Source organism: Amblyomma maculatum, chromosome 1 (genome assembly GCF_055883805.1).
Source record: "Amblyomma maculatum isolate TAMU_Amacu chromosome 1, ASM5588380v1, whole genome shotgun sequence".
Lineage (NCBI taxonomy): Eukaryota > Metazoa > Arthropoda > Arachnida > Ixodida > Ixodidae > Amblyomma > Amblyomma maculatum.
Genome location: NC_139344.1, coordinates 427438191 through 427457320, shown reverse-complemented (window position 1 = coordinate 427457320; position 19130 = coordinate 427438191). Strand labels below are relative to the sequence as shown.

Below are 19130 nucleotides of genomic sequence, written 5' to 3'. Positions count from 1 at the left end.
GCATCGACGCAAATGGTGCTTTGTTGTGCAATTCATGCTTTATCCCCACATCTGACGCAGCTTCACGTGCCCCCTTTGCGTTCTCCGGCGGATTCCATCCCATTGCTCAAGTCGGCAAAAAAACTTCCGTGACACTCGAAGAGATCATCTTGGGGGCGTCACCACTGTCAGCGCAGTTACCGCATGATTATGAAGACTTGAATCCGCCTCCAGAGAAGGATATTGAGCAGCGGTGGTCGCGACAGAGCCCACGTATTACGGGCCGCAGTTACAGTGATCAATCTACAGCTGAGAACACTGTGGCACCTGGGGAAGAGCAGAGAACGGGCCATGTTATCAGGTCATGGCTGGCTGACATCACACTGCCCACGAGTGAGGCTGAAGAAGCGCCTAGTGGTGCTCCCCAGGCGAATACCGAGTCTTTAAATCAACAAAGAGTTGAGTGGTATTTCAACGAGAGCGTATATGGACTCAATGGCCAACAGCGGTCGACTTTCAGTCACAAATTAATTGCATCGACAACCTGTCAAGGGCCGATACTTTCATTTGAGACGAGATATGAAAACGATTGCATGTCTTTGTGCCAGTATATGACGAGGAGCCTACGGTTTTCAAAATATCCCTGATGCATCCTTTAGACACATACCTGTCTGTTCACTTTTTTTTTTGAAGGAATGCACAATTCCCACCCGTTTCAACTGTGTACGTCGTGTAGATATTTACTATGGTTTTTTTTTTCCTTAAATAACATTGCATATACTTGTTTCAATTAATGAAAAGGCAGTAATAATGAGAAGGGTGCACATCTCCATAAATGTTTGGTTTGTGGGGTTTAACGTCCCATTTCCATAAATGTATCCAATTCTCGTTGCGGAAGCCTTGTCGGCTTTCATAGTCATCATCAGCCTGACTATACCCAGTGCAGGGCGAAGACCTCTCCCATATTTCTCCACTTAACCCGGTTCTGTGCTAGCTGCATCCACTTGACCCCCGCGAATTTTTTAACCTCATCCACCCACCTAACTTTCTGCAGCCCCCTGCTACGCTTTCCACCTCTTGGAATCCAGTTTGTTACCCTAAGCGACCGTCGGTTATCCTCTCTTCGCACTACATGTCCTGCCCATGCCCATTTCTTCTTCTTAATTTCCACTAGAATGTCGGTAACTTGAGTTATTTCTCTGACCCACTCTGCACTCTTCCTATCTCTTAATGTTACCCCTACCATTTTTCGTTCCATAGCCCTCTGGGTTGTCCTCAACTTAAGTAGAACTCTCTTGGTTAGCCTCCACGTTTCAGCCCCATAGGTGAGTGCAGGTAAGATGCAACTGTTGTATACTTTCCTCTTGAGCGATACCTTATCGCTCAACACTGCTCCGGTAGTCAACACTGCTCCATTCACCTCGCAGTTCTAATCTTTTTTTCCATGATGAAGCTTTGTACAGTGTTCGATGGAAGCATATCTTAGTATCAATGATGAGCGCGTTGCCGCGCTTCAGCTTTCTTTACCATCTGCATTTTTTCTTAAGTTCCCATCGGGTTTCTCACACTGAGTAATTTGTTGCTTCATCCTTTTTGGCGGTGGAGATAACGTGTCCTATCAACATCACGATGTTATTTGCAGCTGTCTCATTTTTGTAATCTCAGGAAGAGTTTCGTATGCTCAAGTTTAGCCTCCGTTACGACCGCAGTCTTTAAAATTGGAAAGTCCTTCTGATACATTCAGTCTCGCGAGTATAGATAGAGAACCCATGTCTCTATTCACTGACAAAGGCGGTATTCCAATTGAATGTTTCGCTGTCATCAGCCAGAAGTCGTAGCTGTCGCTTCCCTAGGTACTGTTTTGTCAATAAACTGCGTTAACGCCAATAAACTTTTCAGGCATGTTCAGACAAGCTAGGCTACTCGCCGTTCACTTGCTAAAAGGAAGCTAGGTTCTTTGCTGTTCTTTTCGGTTGAGAATATGAACTGCAGGACTGGTTAAAAATCGGTCATTTTTCGCTGCCATGTTTCGGCAACTAATTGATTTTACTTAAAGTTGATGTTAGGCGGTCTTCTCCTCTTTGGCTAATTTCCCCAAAGCGCCAATTGCAATGAAATGAAACTCGTTATGGTTATATATACTATTAAATGATGTGTAAAACTTCTTGTTTTGCAGAACAACAATGCTCCCGGGCTCTTAAAATCGTGGATTTCACGATCTGACCTATTTTTTTTTTGTGCGTGTTGGGTGCGCTACCTAACTGTGTAAGAGTCAGATGTTGCCCGGCCGCAGCGTATGAGGAGGAGGCCGTCTACTGTCCGTCACTTCCATGACGCGGGCCGCTGCTCGCGCTCCTGGTCCTCCACCTCGGTGGCTATGTCGTCCGGCGTGTGGGTCGACTCCAACCCTTTCATGCGCAGCTCCTCAACGCGCAGATACGATTAGCAGCTTCTCAGTGCACTGACCGTCGAGGATACGCCAAAGCGGGAGTCGCACGAAAGGGTGAGGACCTCGCTGTCGCCACGCTATGGCTTTCCGCAGCAATAGTCAAGCCATACGCTGGCATTACCAGCGCCGTCAAACACTGCTCGCAATTATAGTTCTGCAGAAAACCACTGGTTCTTCCACTTGGAGATCAAATGTCCTAAAGCTGGCACAGGTACTCTACCGTGTTGAAAGTGCTCGTCAACCACACTGCAATAATTTCGATTTGGCTGGGTTTATAGAATGTAACGTTGCGCGACAAACCGTGACATATCAAATTTACCTTGTTTAAAGAGAACTATACATGCATCCGAAGCGGAGCATCGTGCTTTGAACTCTGAGTATGCGGGAGTCCAGCTCCGTAAATTTGAGGCTAGACGAAAATAGGAGGAAAGCTGTGTGGAGAAGGGGGGGGGGGAGGGGGGGGGGGGGCTTCTCGGAAGCGTGATTGGTAAGAACACACTCAACACCGTGCATGCAACATAGTTCTCAAAGCACAAAACATATTTGTATTTGCGTCAAAACACACCTAATGCTCGCACACAGAAGCTAAATGTTATGAGAAAGAGGCCGTATAATATTTCCTCCCAATAGTACACCCCACCTACACGAGCTGCTCGCACGTGACTCACAGTAGGCCGGTCAAAAACTGAAAAACTTGGATCTCTTCTCTGATCAGTGCTGTATGGTGGGGAACAGAAATTCCAGGTAAAATGCTTAAAAACGAGCAGCAATAAAATTAGAAATATAAACCACAAAGAAACGCACATTAGAAAAACAAGTTGGCTGGTTCGACATGCACCTAAGACGGGTCTAATCACCCGTTTTTTGTGATTTATTGCTGAGGCGCATGTAGGTAATATACTGCATAATGACACATTATAAGCACCGTGCTCATTCCTAATGCCCAAACCCGATACTGCTCGCCATTGTATTACAGCGAATACAATATGAGTCCAGCTCTATATCTAAGATCATGGTTCACACACAGACTTGCCATACTCACAACCACAGCCATCGCGCGCACAAGCACACCCCAGAATTCACTGCCTGCAGTACTGCTTTTTAAGAACGTGTTTTGACGCATGCGTGAAGTTCATGTGATGCGCCTACCTTCTTCGGGTTTTTTTTTTGTTTTTGTGTATCTCACCCCAAAATAACGGGTTTGTTAAATTGATGCTTATATCAGTCTTTATGAACATTCTCCTCTGCTTGGTCTTCTTGACTACAGTATTTATATATGTATTTTCCTCCCAGGAAGACAGGTGCTCCAAGGCGTACCTGGGCCCACTTATCGAGGTTGTCAGCGCAGTACTCCTGGTAGCCGCGCTAGTAGCAGTCTTAAACCTTCTCTTCCCGCACATCCCCTCGCCAAATGTGTGCCGCAGCCACTCATGCCTGGAATACTCCGAGCGCCTCCGCAGGTCGATGAATCTGTCCGTCAACCCATGTGACAGTCTTGAAAGATTTGTGTGCTCGGGCTGGAACTCTCAGAACATCCTAAGCAGACACATCATCTTCGTGGAAACCGTACTAGCACGACTGTCGCGCCTTGCGCTTTCAGTCCGCCACACTGCGTCTGGTCCGCAGAGCGCCGAGCAACGTGGTGCCGCACTCTACCGAAGCTGTGATGCTGTACTCTGGTGCGTGCCGCTGAGTCCGCGGCCAAGGTTGTTCATACTGCTCACTACGATTTCGCGTTCTTGTTTGTCTTGATGTAGCCGCAATGCGCATTATCGATTCTCCAGTCACGGACTACTTGCTGACAGATCTCGGCTTCCGCTTTGACAGGAAGCAGCGTGATGGTCATATTACTTTGCAGGCTCCCTCCATTGTTAGCTCGTAGTCGCTGTTAGCAGACGCTGCCAGCCGTCAGTCACAACGACTCACTTCTTTCGCAGTGACGCCGCGCGCACGTTTATCCTTTGGCGTACGTGCAACACTAAAGATAGATAGCAGAGGCGCAAATTAATCGGTGGTTTTCGCGACGGAGAGGGATATGCCTGAATGGGAAGCGTTTTACAGGCTTCAGTTTGGCATGCAGGCTATTCATGCCGTTGCTTCTCACGAAGGTCTTTGAAGGGCCTGACTGATTGCACTCGAAAGCAGACGAAAGCGTTTGCAACAAGTGTTAGCTCCTCCAGTATAAACCAGTTCGCTTGCGACGCTTTCAGACCTGCGCACTGAAAAGATCGCAAAGCAGGTGAAGAACTTCTGGGCAGCATGAACAAAGGATCCGTGCTCCGGGCTCTTGAAGCTTCCGTCTGGAGTGAAGTTCATGACTAGAAAGCGAAGGCGCAATTTTAAATGTCTTACGGTTGCTTAGAGAGCTTGTGTCATTGTTTAGAGCACGATATCATATGCAGGAACATGACAAACGCAGTATGCGCTTGGGATCTTACTCAAAATGGCCGCCGCCCAGGAGCTTTACAGGTGGGCGGGGCGTACGGGCTGCCCGAGGAAAATTAAATGTCGAAAAGCGATCCACAAGTAGTCCCAGAGAGTCTGGGACAGATAATCGAATGTGCCCTAAAATTCCACAAACGCTTAGGCGATGTAACATCAGGGATTTTATCCCCGTTCGCGCTTACGACAGGGCAGCCACTGTAGATGCGTCAAACAACGTATGAATGTTTGGAAAGCGATATATGGAATGAATTGCATGTGGCGCTTTTCTGCATGGTGAGGTGAAATAACTTGCTGCAGCAATTGCATCGACGTGCATGTGGTAAATAATGCTACCAAAAAGTAAATATAATCACAGGCAACAGGAGGGCCCACTTCATATAGAGTGTAAATGCCGGCCACCTTTTTATTCTGAACACGTAAGTTTACTATGTCCGTTTCAGCGTACTGAAAATGTAGTCGTCATAGTTGTCTAACAAGCTTAATTCCCCTGGTTCATTCGTATGCCAATTTTGGTGCTCACTTAGAAGTGTGTTTACAAGGACTCGGAATTTTCAGTAATTGAAGCAAATTGTGGCAAGAAAGGCAATTTGAGACAGTGGTTGACATGGAGTAAAAATGCAGGTTCAACCCACATCTTGTATCCCATTTCGCCCCACTGCAAAATGTGCTTATTTTAAAGTGACAGTTGACTGGAAAAACAGGAGCCAGAGTTATTGGGGGCAGATTTGACCTTCAAGCACAGGAGCGGTGGAGATAGCTACGTAGCTGAGGTGTCAACCATGAAAATGTGACAGATGCTTTCCTATAAACCAATACACCATGTCAGCGTGAGCTAGCACCTTCAAGTAGCCAGAGGACAAAGTGTGGCTATGAGTATGCTGCACCACCCGTTACACAAGTTTCTTGATCTTTAAAAAAGGTTGTGTAACATTGGGCTAATTAAGTGTAGGTGTCAATTTTGTGGTGTCCACCTAAACTATACTGCACCTTCCTTTTCCTAAGCCTTACTTAAAGGGAAGCTGCAGCGGTTTTAGATTTCGATGAGTTTCGAGCGGTTAAATGATTATAGCTTTCAGTTAAAGCATGCGAAATATCTTGACGCTAGCAATTGTAACAATGGCGTAATTAGCGAATAAAACCGCGACGGCTGTCAGGCTTCATCGCACTGCACAGTGTCGGGTGGGGGACGCATGGTGACGTCAATGACGATACCGGTACGTTTCTTGCACATATACTCTTGGTTTGAAGAAATAAAAAAAGGCTGCCGAAAACAAAGACAAAGAAATGTTGATTAGCACCGTCACAAAAGGCGCAGCACGATGTGGGCTAAGGCAACGAACATCAGAAATAGTACCGTCCATGACGTCATCACCGAGCTCTCCGCAGAACTTCAGTGCTGTGAAGAGAAGCTCGAGGTTTAATAGACGATTACGCCATCGGTTTGAATGCTGGCGCAGAAACACCTTGCATGCATTATCTACAGCCTATGTAGATTTGAATACTTGAATATCGCGAAATTCTCGAAAAGTGATGCAGCTGCTGTTTAAAGAAAGAATATGAAAATAAAAGTATACAGATTCAAGAGGCGGTGTTAAAGGGGTACTTTTGTGGCTGCTTTCACAACTTTCGCTCGTATCACTGTGTTTAAGCAATGCAATTTTTTACGACAAGAAAGAAAGGCGGGTAATGCTCTATATCTGCACCTTTTGTCTTCCTTCCTCCATGCGCCACATGTCCTTTTTCTTTCACCATCATATAGTTGTCGCTGCTACCAAGATTATAATATAGAGTTCTGTGATAGATATCTTGCCGCCAATGCTGCAAAGTTAAGTAGCTCATTGTACTTTACTGTGCAGCAAATAAATAAAAGCCCGCGCTGTGCAGAGCGAAAATCTCATGAATTTGCTGGTTAGCATTCTTTTAAAAGTCTACCGAGTCTGGAATCTTGGAGCAAAATGATGTAATTAGGAACTGGAAATATAACAACAATACAAAGGATGGTAATACTTACGTACTTCTATTTGGGCCATAATGTTGCCAGCGCCATCAGTCATCGTAGCTTATGCATTTGGGGCTAAATGTGAATATTAATGTTGATAGTGTAATATCTTTTATAGAGAGAAAAAAAGCTATGAGTATACTCAGCTTTTTTATGTATTTGTTTTATGTATGTATTTGTTTATTACAAATACATTGAAATTTTCTCATTCCAAACTCATAAAAATACCGTACAATCTGACATTTTTTACATACGATGAAAGTTATATGAGACGGTAAGATATTTGTAAGAGGTAAGTGTGATAAACGGCGTATGAGTTTGACATCTCAGATTTTTCGCTAGAGTTAGCCTTATAGATTCCTTCCACTGTGTGCAAACTTCATACATTTACCCGAAACTCTCCAACAGAGATAAGTGATGTTTCGAACTTTCGGTAAATGAGCGAGCGCAGACGTTGACATAACAATTTCGACGTCATTTACAGTAGAAATACTTGGCGTAACACATATGTAAAAAATCATTGATCATACTAGCTCCGAAATCATTTGGGGCTCATGTGTTAAACTGTAGCATTATTAGTGAGCCATAACTATTTTGCTAGCAGATTGTCACTCCGCTTTCTGCTCCAGAAGAACTTCTCCACGCTGCAGAAAACACGCGTCATTTTGACATTGTTGGTAGAGTTGCCCAGATTGCTTCTGTAGCGGGCTTGTGGCTGGACAGTGCCACTTCAATCATTAGGCTTGAGGTCCTTCGTAATGAAAACCTACTTGATGTGAACCTGCAGCACGCCTAACAATCCATAGACAAGTCCCCCAACTATTTTCTCCTCTGTAATGCAATCTTGCACTCAACCACAGTTATGTTTCGAAGCCGCTCTCCACGCTGTCACCCGCCGTGCTCGTCCAGAGGGCGACGGTCTCTTCAGCTGCTGGCGTTCGAAACGGTTCTCCTCTCACCCGCCGTGCTCGGTTGCGCTGACCGGCGGTCTGTTGAGTTGCACCTGCTGGGCACCTTGGAGTACTACCCGTAGACGAACCAGGTTTACAACATCTTTATTGTAACTCGTCTCTCCTCTTTTTCTCAAATTGCCTTTGACAGCTCGTTAAATAGACTCCCTAAACACAGCCCCTATCATTGCGCCAATAGGGACGCAGTAAACTCTCTGGGCGGGGCCAATAGGCTCCAGCACAGTTCCTCCTTTCTCCCGTCATCCTGTACGCACAACATCACGCGTGCACATTCCAGAGTTCAAATCCGCTGCCGTGGTCACGTACGTCCTTGCCGGACAGCCCGAGTCCCGTGGGAATGAGCTTCCTGGCCTCCGCGGCTCCTTTACACAAGAGCCCAGCGCGCGCACACACACCTCCACACACCTCCACACACCGTGGATGATCTGCGGTTCGAATAGTGCTGCTGGCCTTGCCGACGCGGGACATCCGGAGTCGTCTTGCGGGCGGGGTTGCGTCGGCGACTTGAAATCCGCGCCAGCCAGGCGATCCGCGATCCAGGGTCACGGGAAATGAACGAAAAGTCACGCACCGCGCTCCGGCCCTCAAGTGCACGCCCCGCAGCTGCGCTCGCGACGAGCAGGCGCCAGTCCAGAAGCCGACGGTGGTATGTCGCGTTGATGAGCACAACACCTCCCCACCAAGTGTGCTGCATAAGTCTTTATAATGCAGCCACACACAACACACAAGCGAACAACGCGACGCGGCTGGCGTCAGGTTCAATACCCCCCGCCATCCGCGCCCACACGCAATGACAAAGCCCAAACCATTCTTAGGCCATTTACCTTTCCCTCGATGCGCTTAGCTCCATTTAGTTGGCCGCCACCAGCCTTGACATAGCATCGGCGTTGGCATTTTGAGTGCCCCTTTCATGTTCGATCGTAAGATTGAACCTTTGGAGAGCGAGAGCCCAGCGAGTTAACTTGGCACTATGCGGGCTGGTAAGCGTAAGGTATTTAAGGGGGTTGTGGTCCGTTACCACACGCACCTGTGCACCAAATAGCCAAGCCTCGAGCTTACTCAGTGCCCATATGATCGCGTAGGCTTCCTTCTCGATTGTGGCCCACCGAGTCTGGGTCGGAATGAGCTTCTTGCTTAGAAATGCGATCGGGCGTTCGTTCCCCTCCTCGTCGCACTGTGCGAGACATGCTCCTACGGCGTAGTCGGAGGCATCAGTGGATAGTATAAACTCCTTATTAGGATCTGGTGCATACAGCGATGTCGCGCGCCCTAAACACTCTTTAATGCTCTCGAACGCATTCTGTGCCTCGCTGTCCCAAGGTAGCCGATGAGGGGTCCTCCTCTTCGTCAGGTTAGTCAACGGGAGAACAATACGCGAGTAGTCAGGGACATACTGTCTATAGTAGTTTGCCAACCCGAGAAAACTCCTCAGCTGCCGCTTCGTCTGTGGCGGGGGAATCTCCTGGATAGCGCTGACCTTTGCAGGATTCACGCTTTGCTTACCTGATCCTACTATGTGACCAAGAAACTCTACCTCCCCTCTTGCGAATCGGCATTTAGCTGCATTTACAATAAATCCCGCAGCTGCTACGGAACTTAGAACATTGTCGATGTGCCTCAGATGATCCTCCCACGTCTCGGAAAATATGGCGAGATCATCAATGTAAGCGCAGGAATACTCTCTGTGTGGTGCTAATACCTCGTTAATGATTCGCTGGAACGTGGAGCTAGCGTTCCGAAGCCCGAAAGGCATCACTTTCCAAGCGTATTGCCCGACCGGCGTTACGAACGCCGTCAATGCTTGAGACTGCTCATCTAAAGGTATTTGCCAATATCCCCTCAGCATGTCAATGAGGGTGATGTAACGCGCCTTTGCCACCAGAAACAAAAGCTCCGAAGGTATACTCATGGAGAATGCGTCCGGTTCCGTAACGCTGTTGAGCCTGCGATAGTCGCAGCAGAGCCTTATGCCGCCGTCCTTCTTAGATACACAAACTATGGGATGGGCATGGGCGCTCTCTACCGGAAAAATCAGACCCCACTCACACAGTTCGTTAATCTGCCTTTCCACTTCCTTCCGAAACACCATTGGTACCTTGTACGCATGTCCGGCTACCACTTCAGATCCTGCCTTCAGCCTTATTCTGTGCATGCCAGCGGTGCACTTGCCCGGTTTACTACCAAACACTTGTCCGTGCTTAGCGAGCACCGTGGTCAGCTCCTCCCGTTGCGATTGGGTAAGGTGGCTCAAAGCTTCGCCCGACACGCTACTTCCTTCGTCAGACGGTGTTGGGAATGTGGGCACGTCGCCGAAGTCACTGTCCCCTTCGAAAACTGTGCCTACAACATTAACGCGTGCGTGGTAAGCTCGGAGTTTGTTGGCGTGCACAGCCCGACGTGTGCCGCCTTCCAACTCGATTAGGTAACTGTAGGGCCGCAACCTTTGTACAACTTTGACCGGTCCTATCCACCTTCCCATCAATTTGCCTTGGCCTTCCTTCTCCAGCCACAACACTTCGTCCCCTTCCGCGAACTGTTTATCCGTCGCGCGGAGATTGTAGCGATTCGCATACTTTCTCTGAGCATCGGTGCAATTACTTTCAGCTGTCGCATGTGCCTCAGCTAACCGTTTGCGCAGCTCCGAAAGATATTCCTCAGCTGGGATTGTTAGAGAGTCCGGGACGGACCAGTCCCCACTCCACGACTTCTGCAAGATGGAAAGAGGCCCCACTGGCACCCTCCCGTACATCAGCTCAAACGGAGAGCGGCCCGTCGTTTCGTTAGGTACCTCTCTGTATGCCCACAGCAGAAATGGAACAAATTTGTCCCAGTCCCTGCCGTGCTCCTCCACAATACGGAATAACATGGATTTGAAGGTACCGTTCCAGCGCTCAACCAGTCCATTGCTCTGCGGGTGGTCCGGCGTGGAGAACCTTGGGCATGTTCCAAGCCTGGACAGCATCTCTCTAGTTAACTGAGCCGTGAAATTTGTGCCTTGATCACAGCACACCGTTTCCGGTATACCCATGCGTGCAAAGATCTGTAGCAACGCCTCGCACGTAGCCTTTGCTGTCAGCGCGCGCAAGCATACGACCTCTGGCCACCGAGTGTTAACATCAACAACGCACAACGCGTAACGGTGCCCTCGCGCAGACGGTGGTTCAATTGGCCCTATGCAATCAACGTTGATGACTTGAAACGGGCTGTCTGGTCTAGAGAGGGGTGTGATCGGCACACGATCGAGAGTGCGCGCAGGGGCCTTTACCTGGCATGAATGGCACGTACGACAGTGTTGCTTGACATCTCTGGCCAAGCCTGGCCAGTAAAACGACCCCTTTATTCTCTGAAGCGTTTTACGTTCGCCCAGGTGCCCTGCCCACGCTGAATCATGCGCCAACCTTAAAACCTCCGCGCGCCGTTCCGAAGGTAGTACCAATTGACAACACTCGTGTCCAGCAACTGGCTCTCGATGGAACAGCAGCTCGTCCCGTATAAGCATGCCATGCGAGCCTTCTTTAGCCTGAGCCCATGCTTCTTTTAGCGATTCATCGGCAAGCTGAGCGTTCCGGAACAGCTGCCTTGCTGTCTGGTTCGTTTCGGTTTGGCTGGCAGCAGGCTCCGCCTCGACCACGCACGCCACAGCATCAGCGTGTCCCGTATCTGCCCCGTCTGGTTCATCTGTATCTGATTCCAGAGCTACTAACTCATCTGCTTGTGTTATTGCTCTCTCCCCGAGAAGCTCATTGTAGTCATCTGGCGTAATCAGTGCATCTAGGCCTGCGACTAGCTCATCGGTAAGCGCACACAGCACTCCTCGTTTGGACGGGTTGAACGACACTAGGGGAGCACCCTCCGTTGCCTTTAATGGCACGTAAGCCAGCTCGGCGACAACCTCACTCCCAAACGCTCCTCTCAGCTTCAGTGTTGACCCCGCGCCTTCATACTCGCGGCAAAGTGACTTACGAAGGACAGTTACATCGGCACCCGAATCAACCAAAGCTCTGAGCTGCTGACCCGTGCTCTCTATTGTGACAATACGTTTGTCGCCTGCCTCGTTCTGTCGCCTGTCACTCCCTGTCGCCATCTCCTCGCTAACTGGAATTTCCACTCGAGCAACAACCTGTCTTTCGCCTCTGCGACTGCTACTTCCATTTTTTGTTGAGACAGTTTCTTTTCTCGGGCATTCTCTTGCAAAGTGGCCTCTCTCGTGACATTTATAGCACTGTCGCCCGGGACGCCTCTCAGCCGTACTGCCTCCCAATTGAGATGACGTAGCGGTTCGCTTCTCGGCATGGTGGTTTGCCGTTGCGGACGCAGCTAGTCCTACTGCTGACCTACACCTCCGACTCTCTTCGAAGTTCTCTGCGAGCTCTACGAGGTCACTAGGTTTGAGAAAACCTTCTTTCTCACTCAAGGCAACGTGTGCTCTTGCATCGGCGCTTAAGCATTCCTTCATTCGGTCTGTCACCGCCAGCTGTTTGAACTCCTCAATGGTGCGCACTTTACAGCTGTCTAGGTAGTAGTCGAGATAATTCTCTAGTCGTACGGAAAACTGTTCCCAGGTTTCTCCTGCCTCTTTGCTGCTTGACGAGAATAATCTCTTGTATTCTGCGGCTGACAGTCGCAGTCCGCGAAGAATTTTGTCTTTCAAAGAAGCGAAGTTTTTCCTCTCGTCTGCTGATAACCGTACGAGGAGCCCTCGCGCCCTTTCGCTCAGCCTCGGTAAAACCAGTCCGGCCCACCACTCGGTCGGGACGTCGTACGAGCATAAGGTCGCCTCCACCTCCTCAAACCATCCAGGCACTAATTGCTCTTGATTCGGCATTGGTGCCAGGACGCCTTTCAATAGGCTCGCGTATTTTAGCCTTCTATCTTCATCTGTTCCAGCATTCGCCGCGACGGTGCTGCCGCTATCGCTAAGCTCCACGCTCTGTCCATAGCGCAATCGCTCTGTTTCTAGAATCAATTTTTGGTTCTCTTTCTGGGCCTCTACAATTTTTAGTTGCAATTGCAGTAGTGCCAACTGCTCTGACGTAGCCTCCACTGCGGAGTCTACCTCATCTCCGCCTGCCTTGCCGGCGGCTGCCAACTCTTCACTCTGATCCCCCTCTGCCATCTTTCCTCCTTCCTTAGCGCAATCGCTCCTCAAAACCCAGGGCTTTGACATAGCATGCGCCCACAGATGTCAAAGGGGTACTCGCCTGACTGCCGCTGGTGTCCCTTGGGGTGGGTCCCCTTGCGCCGGATTCAAGAAGCTGGGAGCGTCTTCACGAATTGGCTTTCCAAGCGGTTGTCACGGTCAGGCGTCGTCGTTGACGAGGCTCGTAGTGTCGCCGTCGTCGTTCCCGTAGACTCCAGTTCAGCCACAGCAGATCCTGTCGACTGCGCCAGTTATGTTTCGAAGCCGCTCTCCACGCTGTCACCCGCCGTGCTCGTCCAGAGGGCGACGGTCTCTTCAGCTGCTGGCGTTCGAAACGGTTCTCCTCTCACCCGCCGTGCTCGGTTGCGCTGACCGGCGGTCTGTTGAGTTCCACCTGCTGGGCACCTTGGAGTACTACCCGTAGACGAACCAGGTTTACAACATCTTTATTGTAACTCGTCTCTCCTCTTTTTCTCAAATTGCCTTTGACAGCTCGTTAAATAGACTCCCTAAACACAGCCCCTATCATTGCGCCAATAGGGACGCAGTAAACTCTCTGGGCGGGGCCAATAGGCTCCAGCACAGTTCCTCCTTTCTCCCGTCATCCTGTACGCACAACATCACGCGTGCACATTCCAGAGTTCAAATCCGCTGCCGTGGTCGCGTACGTCCTTGCCGGACAGCCCGAGTCCCGTGGGAATGAGCTTCCTGGCCTCCGCGGCTCCTTTACACAAGAGCCCAGCGCGCGCACACACACAAACACACACCTCCACACACCGTGGATGATCTGCGGTTCGAATAGTGCTACTGGCCTTGCCGACGCGGGACATCCGGAGTCGTCTTGCGGGCGGGGTTGCGTCGGCGACTTGAAATCCGCGTCAGCCAGGCGATCCGCGATCCAGGGTCACGGGAAATGAACGAAAAGTCACGCACCGCGCTCCGGCCCTCAAGTGCACGCCCCGCAGCTGCGCTCGCGACGAGCAGGCGCCAGTCCAGAAGCCGACGGTGGTATGTCGCGTTGATGAGCACAACAACCACCTTGTAATAAAACGTCAGTTCATAGCAATATAGGTAACATAATTTCCAACTCCAACCTTTGGTGAGGCGGTATTACGCGAACTGCCTGCCCTATGCGACTTGGCCTGTACCTATAGCCGAACGGAACCTAACTGCACCCAATGAACTGATAAAAGCTACAGGGTGGCATAGATACCTGCTATTCATGCAAACCACCCACCGCATTCCAGCCGTCAAGCGACCACAAAATGGCAACAAGAAAAGGTAGCTTTCGAAGCTGATCGAATTTCGCACCTGTTATGATTAAGCAGCTTTAAAAACTGCAGTAGCTTCAACCGCTGGGCTGGCCTGGCCTAGCTAGCAAGGCCGTTTCCTCCGATGCAACTGTCCGCATAGTTAAATGGTTAGTGGTGTTCTGACCCCAGAGCACAGTCATTATCTAATGGAATGTAGCTGCGTTATGGAACAAATTGTCGCACAATAAAATCTAACACATTTGATTAAAAATCATCGTGCGAATAAAAACCCAGAGTGCGGTCGTCATCTACGAAAATGCAGTGCGCTGCACAACAAATTATCGCATTTCAAAATTAAACACAATTAAATGTTACTTCACCATGTAAAACCGCGAGCGCGGTCATTATCTAAAATATTGTAGATGGGCTAAAGAAGAAACTCTTGCTCTTCAAACTCTAACACAAGAAACGCAACAAGACACAAAGTAGGCTCAGTTAAAAATCCTAAATATGTAAAGTAACTGAAGACATTGTCTAGACCATGCATAAAAGTTGTAATTATTTGGTGGCCTGAAATTCTGCCGCTAACCTCGACGGAGAGAGGCCAGAGAAATTTGGGAACATCAATCTTAGGCGGTCATACAACTTATCTCACGCAGGCCCGCTAAGCTTATAACACTGGATGTTATTCTGATCGGCAACACGGCCCAACACTCCCTGCGGGTTGGGTGTTTTTTTTTTTATCTGTTCCAATTTGTTTGACCCGGAATTTGATTCACTTGCTTACGTCAGGTTGGGCAATACAGGATATTGCCCTTAGATCGGACGAACGAATTATTCTGCTTCCTAAAGTAGACCATCAAAGCACTGGTCGCTGTCTCAAAGAGCAAGCTTTGTTGCGGCCGCCGCTCCTGAATACCCCCTGTTCATACAGAGCGGATGAATATACGTTGTAACACCTAAGACAAGCATGCTTCTTGCTAAAGAAACTAGCAATACCTAAGCTATAATACTTAAAGAAATACCCTTGGTCATCATGTCTATGAAAATGTGTCTATATTGTCCCAAATAACAATGAGTAATTAACTGTGGGGAAAGCCCCTTGTCAGCATTTAGAAGAAAGTAAAAAGACAGCATAAGAGAATAATTAAATGAGGAGTGTAATACTGAGCTATTGCCTCTCTATCCATTGAAAAATTGCCAATTTGGATAGAAATATAACAGTTCTACATTAATATTAATAAAGCTATCGTGGTTCATCTTTCGTGGACATGGAAAGGGCAATATAATAATCAGTTGTAAAATAGGCAAATGTTCAGGCGAGCTAGATGTCAAGAAAGGGAGGGGATAAAAAAGTACAATGGAAATGAAAAACATTTGTATCGCCCTCTTCAAACAACTGCAATGTTCCACATACACTCCTCGTCTCCTTTTTCTTTTTCTTTTAGCTGTTTTCTGTAATGCAAAATTTAATTTTTTCGCCATGTTTTTTTTATAGTTGTTTAAGCCCATTGTGCATTTGGCGGTGGGGCTGGGCAATGCTATATTTACTCTTTTTATTAATACTGCCAGCCTCTAGCTGTGCCCATAGCAGGTAGGCATTACATTAAAATATCGAAAAAAATGATGAAAAGAATCAAAGCAGCTGTACAAAAATACAGTATTAGGCAATACGTAAAGCACAAAAAAAACTGAAAATGTGTTAATAAATTCGCGCAATCAACTCACAAATGAAGATATACAAGTTCAAAAACGAAACAATGGGATAACAGGCTATCAACTGCGTGAAACAAGCGAACGAAAAAAGAAGGCGAAATTTGTAACCGAATAATTTCAGTTCACACCGTGGCCTGTAGTTTGGAACAAAACTCGAGGAATTGTCACCTCTTTGAATTGTCCGCACTGACTTGAGATCGCTTTTCAGGGGCGAGCGCGACGAGCTGCGAAGCGTAAGGAGCGCCCTAGACGAGGCTGGCGTGTCATGGCCAGTTCGGACATCTACACAGCGGCAACCGGACACCCTTCACACACTCCTCTACTCCGCCCTTCGCCTCGGCTGGACGGCCATCTTGCGCGTCGATATTCGAGGTGTGTGTGCGTGGCAACCTCTACAGCCGGCTACTGGGTGCATTAGCACCTTCCACGATCCACAGTCTGTAATGCCGTTGCTGGCATGGCAGGATAAATAAATAAATTGGTTCACAGGAAGAGAAAGGCGCAGTAACTGTCACACTTGCTCTGTGGACACCCGAACCGCGCCGTAAGGGAAGGGAGGGAGGTGGGAATGAAAGTGGAAAGAGAGGAAGAGGAGCCGTAGTGGAGGGCTACGGAGTAATTTTGACCACCTGGGGATCTTTAACGTGCGCTGACATCGCACAGCACACGACGCCTCTTCGTTTCGCCTCCATCGAAACGCAGCCGCCGAGGTCGGGTTCGAACCCGGGAACTCCGGCACAGTAGTCGGGCGTCTTACCACTGCACCACCCCGGCGGGGCTGGCAGGATATCGCAAGTGGAATATTTTATGTATGCAGAGTGCAAGCCCTTTGGTTCCTTTTAAAGTGTTCGAGCGAATACAAAAAAAAAAATAGTTGCTGTCGAGAAGACCACGTAGGCTGTGCTGTGAAACGTCAGCGGTAGACTGAGTGAGAATGAAATGGGGACAAAAAACTCAGGAAGCTGTTTTGTCATTCAATAACTCGAAAGCGGGGCAACTCCAGCGATGTTCCTACTGCGTTGCAAGGACTTAAACAAATACAGAGGTGCAGGCGCTTACCTCAGTGCAGCTCCATAGTAACCCGGTTCCAGTTTGCGTACGTCAGGCATCGCACTTGCACGCTCGATACAATGCTATCGCACGTAACGGCGAACCTGGATGTGGCAGCCAACCCGCAGCGTGCAGAGGAAGTTCGACGACTCGCACGGCTGCGCATTAAACGACAGCTGCATCAGTTTCCGGCGATTCTGCTATATTCAAGGATTAAAATCTCTTTAGTGTGTATATAATGCTTGCCATGTGTTTTTTCGCTGGCATTAAAACTTGGGGAGGATAAATCCGATCTGGCGATCTGCAAGTGAGTGACTCTACACAGTGAGTGGGCCAAGTTGGTTTCGGCTGCCTGGCTTTCCTCAATAACTGATAGCCAGCAGTGAATATGCAATTACCGGGTCCCACATTCTGGGGAGGCGAAACCCCATGGGAGTAGGCAGCGAGCTCCCACACAGCTGTGAGGGCCAGCTGTGTACACGAGTTCCGATGTCTGAGTGGAGGCAGACCTGGGTGTACTTCGTGCATCTTCCAGGCTGGAACTCATAGCATCCGGCAAGACAAAAAGGCACAAAGTGCTCAAAAAGGCGATATATCCCTCCGGAACGAGGGGGCGTTCCGTCCAGTCACCGACGCGGCGGTTCCCGGTAACGCAGATACAGGGTCCTCGCGCGGGGGATATAAATGGTGACCGGGCTTCGACGTTCACCTCGGAGAAGTGGCCACATCAGCTAGCCACGTGGCTTAGGTGTCGTTGCGCGACGCCGAGAAAAGGGGAGGCTAGTAGCAGGCCAGATATGGTGAAACACCTATCGACTTAAGAGAGGAACAATTAGTAGGCCCGTATTATCTCAGACTGAGCCCGTTTCGTGGTTGTTTGGCTCGGCAGCCAGATCATGAACGCTCGCATCTCGCTAGGTGTGGAGCAAGTTCAGATGAGAAAATCCCAGGTGATGCCCGTTGGGTGAACAACGGTGCCTGCGCCGGCCTGCGCCTGAGGAGGAAGCATCAGCGCACATAAAACTCTGAGCTGGAGCCCGTGGAAGCACTCGGTGGGCTACGTAGCCGCGGGAGCGAACGCTCCCCTTGAATTGACGTACCAACCCGGGCCCGTGGTTGGTACGGGATATGAAACCGGGTGTGTCCTGGGGGGGGGGGGGGAGGGGGGAGGGGAGCAGATTCGCCATCCACACGTTAGGTTTTCCCCGGTCTCTGCGTCGGTGCCTGGGAGCGCCAGGTGAGTGCGTAGCATTCCCGCGAGGCGAGGCCGCATATTAGAAGGATCTTGGTGCTGTACCTGTCCTGGCCAGACAGGCCCTACGGAGAGTTAAGAAATATCCAAGTCTTAGCAAAAACTCGCTCTCCCCAGATCCTGTCCAACTACCCATAACCCATCCCCTACTTTTTTCTTTTTTTTTTTTTGTACGCAAACTTGCCATAAGGCATATTATATAAACTCATGTAAATGGTTTTCCGTGAGGAACCGGAGCAGGCTCCAGCTCTTAGCGTTGTCTGTGAGCCATTTAGAAAAGTCATCTTCCCTTGTTGTGGTTAGACCCACTTCGCGCAGAATCTTTGTCCTTGATTCCCTTGTCCCTGCACAAGTCCATAGCAGGTGGCGAACATCCACTTCTGCAGCTGGTGTGGAACACTTTGGGCATGTGGTTGGTCCGATTTCAGCTTGCGATTCCCATCGGCATTTTACCGACGGGGTAAGGGCCGCTCCAGCTCTTATCCTTCTAAGGGAAACCTCCTCCAATCTCGTTAAGTTACGAGGGAGTGGGAATGTACACGGGGGAATGAGGGCACGTGTACTTTTCCTTAAAGAGGATGCTAAAATGGAAACAGTGGAGCGGGCATCGAAAGGGAGCCTGGTGGGGGGCGCATTAGTGTGTGGAACTTCGTGTGTGAGGTGGTCAACTTTTCTCTGCTCAGCGTTCTCAGCATTGTCTTGTGTCCAATGTATCTGGATGCTTATCTTCGTTTTTTTATTGAGTGCGTGGATTTCCTGGGTAACAAATAGCGTCTTCGTCACTTTCTTTAGTTGTTTTATGGCGGCTAAGGAGTCTGTATAGATGTGGGCTTCTGTTATCGAATCTATTTTATTTATGGCCTCCATAGCATCGCG

At 49.1% G+C, this 19130-nt stretch overlaps 1 protein-coding gene across 1 annotated transcript; it reads right to left on the bottom strand.

The window, feature by feature from the left end:
* Positions 1–2301: 2301 nt before the first annotated feature.
* LOC146209318 (uncharacterized) lies at positions 2302–12378 on the bottom strand. The gene is made up of 2 exons (XM_084579952.1): positions 9749–12378; positions 2302–2387 (listed from the first exon to the last, which is right to left on the bottom strand). Exons 1-2 carry the CDS (start codon positions 12297–12299, stop codon positions 2302–2304), a joined length of 2637 nt encoding a protein of 878 aa, XP_084436078.1. The 5' UTR covers positions 12300–12378.
* Between the last annotated feature and the right edge of the window lie 6752 nt (positions 12379–19130).

Coding starts and splice junctions, on each gene's coding strand:
- LOC146209318 (XM_084579952.1), bottom strand. CDS start 12,299: ATGAAGGAATGCTTAAGCGCCGATGCAAGAGCACACGTTGCCTTGAGT. Junction 2,388..9,748: donor ACCGGACGCATTCTCCATGA/GTATACCTTCGG, acceptor TGCGCATGAAAG/GGTTGGAGTCGACCCACACG.